This window comes from Stigmatopora nigra, chromosome 18 (assembly GCF_051989575.1).
Source record: "Stigmatopora nigra isolate UIUO_SnigA chromosome 18, RoL_Snig_1.1, whole genome shotgun sequence".
Classification (NCBI taxonomy): Eukaryota; Metazoa; Chordata; class Actinopteri; order Syngnathiformes; family Syngnathidae; genus Stigmatopora; species Stigmatopora nigra.
The window spans coordinates 399,049-409,287 of record NC_135525.1 but is presented as its reverse complement, the minus strand read 5'-3'; the positions used below and the strand labels follow the sequence as shown (position 1 = coordinate 409,287).

Below are 10,239 nucleotides of genomic sequence, written 5' to 3'. Positions count from 1 at the left end.
CTCATGGCCACCTGGCTTTCTCGCATCTCGAAAATTTTCTCTTAAGTAGGGCAAATTATTTGATCTGAATTTTCATCGTATCTCGAGCATCTCGGAGGTAAAGCTGCTCGTAGGTCGAGTTACCACTGTTAATAATTATTTTGGGGCTCAGCAATTTCATCTAAACAACTTCACATTCTGAATTCAAAACAGCTTAGCATTAAATAGCACTCCAAAGAAAGGAATAACGGTCTCTCCATCTCGTAATTCAGCACAAAAAGTCCATTCCAAGTACTTGTCGCTTTTAATGCTTCCTTCTGCTTCAATAGTGTAAGCAATAGTAGTATGTGGGTTTCAGCTTCTTATCTTCTTTTATGATGAACGACACGCCCAATTATTAATTTTTTTCTCAACAATACTTTTAAATAAATAACTGATGACAAACAGCGGCCAAAAGAGTTTTTGTTGTTGGGGGAGGCCTATTACCGGAACAATTTCAAAATAAAATAACATAACATTTATGTTTTATGGGACCCCCATTTGCATATCAAATAGTTTCGTAAACTAAAAAATTCTTACCCAGCCTTCCGGATATGAACACTTCCAATTGAAGTTAAAGGGGTGTGTTAAAAAAATGCACTGTACGATTTAACCAATGCGGTCATTAATTTTGTGAAAAACAGGTGTGATGAGGTTCTGTGGTTTCGACTAGATTTTGTCGGCTCGCCTTTACACACAGCGTGCTCAGGCGACGAGCAGGTGTGGGTGGACATGTTGACCCCCAGCTCGGTGCCTGTGCATTGGGGTTCATCCCCATAGATGAGGGTAGCATTCAAACATAAACAAAAACATGATTACTTTAGTGCTGAATGACATTTCAGAGATAGATTGGCAAAATGTACTTTGTCCATTTTGATTTTTTTTTTCTAAGGTGATATACAAAAATTGCAATAATCGGCTTATGTATTATCTGGATTAATTTGGGTGGAATCAAATTGTGTCCTGTTAATCGTGATACAAACCGTATCGCCGGAAATTGTCATTACAAATCGATACCTACACAGTAATGCCCATTTGTTGTCCGCAGCTGGATATTTGGAGCAAGTCGCAGCATCTGGTGTTCCGCAAGGTCAGTAGATTCACGACTCCCGACTGAGCGTCCCAACTGATAGGGTGTCTGGTCGCTAGGTAACGGACCATGCCACCACCGCACTGCTGCACTACCAGCTACCGCAGATGCCAGACGTGGTTGTAAGATCTTTCATGGTGGGTAAATGCACTGCAATTTCAACATCCTTTAAAATTAGTTAATTACTAGTAGACGTTCAATCAGTTTGTAACCTGAGGCAAGCAGTGAATGAACGTTTATCCATTTGCTAACCCACCAATGTCAAACAAATTTGTCGTCCAAGGCCGTCATGTGACTCCTTATTTATTTTGGGACTGTTACATACTTGATTCTTGGCCATTTTTGTCACATACAGACTGGCCAGATGTGAGTAGCCTGATACATGTGTTCATAGTGTTTAAGAAGTCAGCATGTCGCAATAGTTGTTAAAGATGATCAAAGGTCTTGCGGTCGAGGCAAGCTGAGGTCCCAATTTGTTTTTGTACCAATCCGTCACGCCATCCCCAAGGCCTATTGGCGATCTTAGAAATCAATTCCAAATTCCCAAATTCTTTTCCACCTTGATAGATTATATTTCGGTGGCCTGTCAATCAAAAAACACAGACAGACCATCATTCACGCTCACACTCATAATCAGGGGAATTTAGTGTTCAACCAGTCTAGCATCCATAATTTCATTTTGTGGGAGTAAACTGGAGTACCCGGAGAAAACCCACAAATTCTCAAGGACGCCAGGAATACCCCACACTCCGGAATTTCTGGATCCACCCCACATTCATTAGTAGATCTTTGAACCCTAAGGTTCATGCGCTAATCACCAGTCCTTTAATTTGGGTCGTATACCCATACATCAGTGGCCCGTAAAGTTTTATCACAAGTGTAAACCACCATCCCCAGTGGGGCTTCTTGGTAGCTCCACCCCCTTTTTCTGGCCTATCCGCAATATTTTTTCCAGAAGGAACCAGGTAATTGATTCATTAGATTCGCGTGCCACACATCTACAAATAGAAACTGGAAGTTTAAGTGCCGTTCATCGCCCCAGTCAGCATGCGCGACTGTCACCGCTGCGATTAACTATCTGTTTGCCAGTAATGCAATAACGGAAAAATGGTGACACATTGAAACACACACCCCCATTCTAGTATTTTAACCGTTAGTGGGAAAAAATTACCTCCACGTTTTGCATTAAGTTATATCCTCTTTATTGCTACCAGTTTAGCTGTTTGTACGCAGACTTGAGGTGGTAATAGTTTCACCTCTTAAGTTTGTTTTAATTATCGCCGTGGCCTGCTCTATCATCTCATGCACTCAAATTCAATTCACGACTGTCATGACCTAATGGCCCAATATGAGTTTTTGGATCCCAATTCCCTCTAATAGCATGCCAATAACCTTTTAACGTGTCCATCCAAATTTGCTGTGTTTCTACTCCATCCAGGTGATAAAACCGTCTAATGTCCTCCATTTGTAAGACAAATTCCTCCACGTCAATTTTGTGCGACGTGACGCCGTCTACGGCCTTTATCACGTCGTCATGAGTCCAAGTTCTATGAACCAAAATAACACGGGGCTTCTCACTCTCCACAGGGGTTGGCAACCTCGATCATGGGATATTGTTCAAGCACAACGTCACTCATTTGCGGCTCCCCAGGCTGGGGGAATAGCGTTATTCCCCATATTTTTGACCATCCTCCCACGGGGCCTAATATCCTTAAAGTCACCACTATGACCTATGCTAAAGCATATTTCCTACGACAGGACAAACAGACAATGTTCTTCAAGGGCACTTTGAAAAACATTCCATGTTACTCCAGTCATAGGGAAATTATGCCCATTCTAAATCAATTATTGTATCCTCCCCCAGCCAGGTACTATTCACCTAATTATTTGGATGAATGCCATGAATTTTCTCGTGCCACTATTGCATTGTTCATTTCCTGTCTGATGAATGCCATGAATTTTCTCGTGCCACTATTGCATTGTTCATTTCCTGTCTGATGTCATTAACAACCAAATATCTTTCAATACCCAAGATATACTTTGCAAATCACGTCATATGATGCTTACTTAAGATAAGAGCCATTTCCTATAGCTCCCTGTTTACCACAATAAAAAAATATAACAATTAAATTAGAGAAATCTACCTTCTGCTCGGGATTTTCTAATTATAATTTTCAATGTTAAATAAAAGACCTACAAATTGTCACCAATATACCATAATATTGTAATTTTTTCCATCCTTTTCTTTTTCTTTAACCAGCCAACCTCCTAGATTAAGGTATTTTGAACAATCCAACCATTCAAAAATAGTATTATTATTTTTTCTTCCAAAACCTAGTTTTCTGTAATTAAGAGATCCGCACGCAACCGAAAGCCTGACACAGTCAAATCGGCTGCCCCGCGACCCACATGTTTCATTCCAATCTAATCAGCAGCCGCTGCAACAGAGCACTTCCCCCGCAGTCGACGCATTATTTGGCAAGTCTAGAGTATGATAAAAATCGCAGGTGACATTCCCTGCAAATCATTTACCGTATTTTCACGACTATAAGGCGCACCTAAAATCTATTTTTTTTCCAAAAGCTGACTATGCGCCTTATAATCCGGTGCGCCTTATATATGGATCAATATTTAGCCGCGACAGGTCTCGCAATTTACGGAAAGCAGCCACCGACTCCATTTTTTCCCCGTAGAAGTGCACTGTGCATGCTGGGAAATATTAAACAATGATTCACTTTCATTTGTGCGTTTGTATAAAGACCCTGAAATGGCTCCTATTAAGAGACACGCTCACAATGCAGTTTAAACTCAAGGCGATCAGTCATGCAGTAGAACACGGAAATAGAGCAGCAGCAAGAGAGTTTAACATTAAAGAATCGATGGTGCGGAAGTGGAGGAAGCATGAGGAAGAGCTGCGCCAAGTAAAGAAGACTCAACAAAGTTTCCGTGGCAATAAAGCGAGATGGCCACAGTTAGAGGACACACTTGAACAGTGGGTTGTTGAACAAAGAGCAGCAAGTAGAAGTGTCAGTACAACCACTATTCGAATGAAGGCAACAGCGCTGGCACAGGAACTTAACATTAAAGAATTCAGAGGTGGTCTTTCTTGGTGCTTTCGGTTTATGAAAAGATGTAATCTCTCCATTCGTACACGAACTACTGTTTCACAGAAACTGCCACCTGACTTCCAGGAAAAGCTGGCCACTTTCCGCACATACTGTACAAACACGATTACTGAAAAAAAGATCCGGCCAGAGCATATCATCAATATGGACGAGGTTCCACTTTCGATATTCCTGTGAACCACACAGTGGATAAAACGGGTGCACGTACAGTGAATATACGCACCACAGGAAATAAGAAATCCTCCTTCACTGTAGTTCTCGCCTGCCAGGCTAATGGCCAGAAACTTCCACCCATGGTTATTTTCAAGAGGAAAACTTTGCCAAAAGAAAACTTTCCAGCCGGCATAGTCATCAAAGCTAATCCAAAGGGATGGATGGATGAAGAAAAGATGAGTGAATGGTTGAGAGAAATTTATGTGAAGAAACCGGGTGGCTTTTTTAAAACGGCTCCGTCCCTATTGATCTACGACTCCATGCGCTCACATATCACCGATAATATCAAAAAACAAGTGAAGCACACTAATTCAGTGCCTGCCGTCATTCCGGGTGGATTGACAAAAGAACTCCAGCCGCTAGATGCTGGTGTAAACGGAGCATTCAAAGCCAGACTGCGTACTGCTTGGGAGCAGTGGATGACAGAAGGCGAACACACATTCACCAAAACGGGGAGACAGCGCCGGACGACATACGCCACCTTTTTTGAAGTGATTTCGTGTGCTTCACGCAGTTAACTTTTTTCTTTTTCCGCCCGTCGATTGTTTTTCCTAGGCTTATCTTTAATTTTTTTTACCCCAGAACTCACACCCACACCGAACAATGTTGCCTAAATTCGTGCCTACCCACAGCACAGGACATTTTCCAATAAACTGCCCGAAATGTACCCGCAAGAGACAAGTATCAACAGGGTTTCCAAAAATCGCCGTCCCCAGGACGAGAGTCACATTTCTCAAAATGGACCATCACATGAAATGCCCCTTTTATGCATTTGGAGCCTCTGTCACAACATGCAGACATTTATATGGTCTCACCAGAGATGACCCCAGATGTCTCCCTCCAGCAGGATTAGTTAACCGTCGAGAATCCAGGCACCCCCGATGAAAAATGCAGCCTGCAAAGGGTGTTGAAGACCCTGTGCGCTCGGTCTCTTGGCAGATGTCGAACAGTAGCGCCTGGGTTCTCGCCGTCCTCGGAGCCCGAGACTGGGTGAGATGTCAGGTCAACAGTCCTTGTTACGAGGACTCGGTGACTTGTTACGACCCGAGTTTTTTAATTTGAAGAAGCTTTCATACAAAAATGATTAAATGCCCACACATATATAATAGTATTACAGAATAAACCCAACAATTAAAATATCAGCTTTGATACCTGCGTAATGTGTATCTCCACAGAGACATGGTGAAAACTAAACCGTTATGGATACACTTCCTCCGTCACCGTCACGTGACTTCTTTTTGAATTTGTCTACATGCAGGCATGAGCGACCCATCTGATGATCTGTTCAATTCATACAGTATCTCAGAAATTCCACATGCAAAGATTTTCCCTTCGTAACACATTTGTATTCCCTATTAAAACCATGTATATGGAGGTGAAAATTGTGAATCAGGTGGCGTCTTATAGGAAAAAAATTGTAAAGTTCAATGGTTTTAAGGCAATATTAAGAGTACAGCTTATACGCAGAGGCAGCTAATTTGCCAGAAAATATGGTACTTACTATTGGTTTCTGGACATTTCTGCGTTTCTTGCTCTCACTTTGTTCATTTCGGGGATTTCTCGGCCATCTATTGATTTTGGATTTCTGAGCAGTATGCATGGGCAATAGCAAAAATCATTACGATATAAAAATAATAATAATAAAAAAAATCAAGTATTTACCTGCATATATGCCGCACCCTTAAACTTGTTGAATTTTACCATTTCTCGTATAAGTCACCCCATGATTTCCAATTTTCAACTGTTGGTTTTAATAGGGGGTTTAAACGTGTTTCTTTGAAGGAAAAATGTTAAGACTTTTTTAAAACTTTTAACTTATTTATTATCTATTCCAATATGTGTAAAATGTCTTTTCCTGTCTGTATTCTCACCCTCTTGCTACTGTGACAATGAAAATTTCCAAATACGGGATGAATAAAGTTATCCAATGTAATCTGAAATATCCAATTATTCAATTTGAAAATAGTCTATCTAAAAGAACCTGATGCTTTCTAATTACAGAAATTTTAATTTTCTTACCAGAAGTTTAAGATGTTGTGACAGCCATATTGCTTCTTTCGATGGTTCATATTACTGCAATAATTGTCACTTTCGAACAAGAAATACAATGAAAAAAATCTGTTATTTTGTCTTATTTCAAAATCAAGGCTACTCGCGTCTGGCCAGTCAGAGCACATATAACTAGGTTCTAGTATCCTAGTTAAGAAGGCTACCCGGGACCTAGGTAAGATGGCGTGCAGTAACGACAACGTGAGTTTTTTCACGTTTTATGCTAGATACATACGTTTTTTTCCTTGAATTTCATTGATGGGTGACAAAATAAATTTTGTTAACTTTTTTCTGTATCTTTTCTTTATTTTTAAATAAATGAAAGTATTGGCCACATTCGCTTGCGTCACGGCGCCGTTGCGCCATGTTGTCATGACGTCATCGTGTCATAGCGCCATCAGCAGTTTTTTTGCATGTCGTGTTTTATGCGCATATAAGCCGTACCCTCGATTCAATTATTATTTTTTGTCCGACGCCTAAAATTCCATGCCCTTATAATAAAACTCTTTAGAATTACAATAAAGGACACTTATTAGCTGTTCCTCATCATCATTATTCGTGTCACATTAGTGGCCCGGTCTTTTTGGTATTTGGGTGGTGTAATTTCAACCTAAATTTAGCGATTCATCAAACATTTTAATGATAGATGACAAAAATAGTTTTAGATAATTACTATAAGCATTTTATCGCCAAGGATAACTGCAGACTCTGGGTGACCTGTTGAATGTCTCTGTCATATTAAAATGGATATCTAGCATCACAATTGAGAGCCAGTGGTTACATTTTAGTGTTAGTTCCTTCCTTGGATACCCCAGAGTGAATGTATCTTTTATTTATTTTTAAATCAGATCGGATCAGCTTGGCAAAGTGCGCTTCCGCAGATCATTCCTCCCATCAGCTGTTAGGCTCTTAACCAAAAAATGGCTGTGGGTTGGGACCTACCGAATTCTTATGCATGTGTATGTATATATGTGCTTCTATATATGTATGTGTATATGTGCTTTTATATATGTATGTGTATGTATATATGTGCTTCTATATATGTATGTGTATGTATATACGTGCTTCTATATATGTATGTGTATATGTGCTTCTATATATGTATGTGTATGTATATATATATATGTGTATGTATGTGTGTGTATGTATGTGTGTGTATGTATATATATATATATATATATATATATATATATATATATATATATATATATATATATATATATATATATATATATATATATATATATATATATATATATATATACATATACATATACATATACATATACATATACATATACATATATATATATATATATATATATATATATATATATATATATATATATATATATATATATATATATATATATATATATATATATATATATATATCAGCAACACAGTTACTTATTTATATATTTATTCATGTATTTATTTATTAACTTACTATTAACTATCGATTTATGTGTAAAATGCCTTTCCTACTTCTGTATCCTCACCCTCTTGCTACTGCGACAAAGAAATTACCCGAATACGGGATGAATAAAGTTATCCAATTCAAATAAATGAAAAATGTCTTACTGTTAATTTTGGGTCACTTCATGTTGATTTTTGGGGCATTTTTGTGTCTTGTTGATATTTTGGGCAATTCAGGTCAATTTCTGTTTGTTTAACAGCATTTCGGGTCACCAATGGCAGCCAACATTTTAAACGTCCATTAAGGTGGAAAAATTTGCTTGTCACGTGTTAGCTCCTTCAGATCTAATTGTACTTTATGAATATGTGACATCTATGCAGACATGGCTCCGCAGTTACCTGAAGCTTTTCCAGTCTCCGTGTCAGCGGTGCAGTCGCTTCTTGCAGGATGGCCTACCTCCCACTTGGAGGGATTTTCGGACCTTGGAGGCTTTTCACGACACCTGCCGCATGTGACGTCCTCCTCACAACAGCGATACATATTTAATGCTCCCAATGGATTTGAAGGCATCTTAATGATGTCTCGGTGACATTCACGGTAAACTCCATGACTTAATATTGTAACCCAATTAGTGAGCTAAATGAGCTGTCTATCAAAAACCTCCAGGCTCCAAGAAAGTACAAAAGAAATGTCTTAAGGAATTTCAAAAAAAAAAAGGATGAGCTCAATGTTGAGTGAGAAAAAACATTTCCATTCCAAGTCCAATTTTTGTATTCACTTCTGTTGTAATAAAATTCAACTTATCATTGCTGTCAACTTGTGAATTTTCCCCATATTTTGTTTGTTGATCATTTGAAATTGTGTACACAATGTATGACAACTTTGGTACTTTGTTATTTTATAAAGTATGTTTTTTGTAAAACCAATCTCGTTTTACCAATTTCAGCTCTAATCTGTATTGTCCTGCCTTTTCACCATCAGCAAGGAACGTGCCCAGACAGTCAAGTTGTCAGCGTCATACAACCACATCTACAGAATCTTGAATTTAGTGCATACTGATTGGGCACCCTGTTTACTTTGGAGAAATTTTTAGACTTTTAAGCCCAATTTGAGTAAATATGTGGCACCTTGCATATGGACATTTTTTATCGCTAAAGGATCATCAGTTATCAAACAATTAACAACAATCATTAATAAGGAAAGATATTGGGCGAGGTATATACAGTTGACAGTGTACAATCATTTGAAGCGGTATTCCGCACAGTGATTGAATATTGGCTCATTCCCTTCTAGTCTTCCGTTTATAAAGGGATTGGAGTAGAGATACTTTTTTTCCTCTAATCACATGTATTCTTTCAATAGCTAAGTCATTTATTTGTACCCAGAAAGTACTGTACTGACCTGGGATTGACGTATGAAACTGATTCTGTAGTATCAAAGAATGCATTCGCAGATATGGCAGTTTTAGTTTAATTTTTCCAAGTACTAATTTGGGGTTCGCGTTTCTAATGGACCCTGAGTGTCAGGCCCAGGGCTAGACAGGTGAGTGGATGTGCCTGTCACCCAATCACAGGTCCGTTAACAGGGTTCAAGCAACACTAGTTGTGACTCATCACCATCACTGACTTACTTAAGCCCCTCAGAGCTTGACCACGCCGATGGATCGCCTCTATCAGTTCACTGTTAGTACCTTCTTTAGTTTTTCCTGTTCTTGTTATCTGGTCTACGAAATCTTCTTTTTCTCTAGGATAAAATTTCCGCCCCACAGATTTTCAACCTTCGTCTTGGATTATCCCACAGACTTCACAGCTCACAAACCCCATGCCACATTCACAGACCTGCCTACACTGCTTCTCTTGGACCATCACATGAAATGCCCCTTTTATGCATTTGGAGCCTCTGTCACAACATGCAGACATTTATATGGTCTCACCGGAGATGACCCCAGATGTCTCCCTCCAGCAGGATTAGTCTTCAACCGTCAAGAATCCAGGCACCCCCGTTGAAAAATGCAGCCTGCAAAGGGTTCTGAAGACGCCGTGCGCTCGGTCTCTTGCCAGATGTCGAACAGTAGCGCCTGGGTTCTCGCTATGGCATATTGACCTCCAAGGCTCTTAGGACCAAATGATAGGTTCATTAATAATTATACTTTAATGTACTTATTGAAACACTGCAGCCAGACATCTGCTTCAATTATTGACATTTCATTAAATAGGCACTTGGTGAGTGGACTTAATTAGTGAGAATAAATTCAGACTTCCTCTCCTTCTCAGAATTATCCTCCCGAACAGTAATTTCACGTATACTATTAAAGGCATGAATCA

At 39.2% G+C, this 10,239-nt stretch overlaps 1 protein-coding gene across 2 annotated transcripts in view; it reads left to right on the top strand.

Annotated features, from left to right (window-relative positions):
- Nucleotides 1–8,731, top strand: part of med27 (mediator complex subunit 27) — a 42,122-nt gene extending 33,391 nt beyond the window's left edge. Inside the window, exons 6-8 of one of the 2 annotated variants that reach the window (XM_077739692.1) lie at nt 1,067–1,108; nt 1,168–1,245; nt 8,296–8,731. In XM_077739692.1, the coding sequence (XP_077595818.1) occupies nt 1,067–1,108; nt 1,168–1,245; nt 8,296–8,430 (255 nt within the window). In that variant the 3' untranslated portion in view covers nt 8,431–8,731. Of the gene's footprint in view, nt 1–1,066; nt 1,109–1,167; nt 1,246–7,343; nt 7,484–8,295 lie in introns of those variants that run through there. The other variant, XM_077739693.1, reaches the window with a different exon arrangement.
- The last annotated feature ends 1,508 nt before the right edge of the window (nt 8,732–10,239 follow it).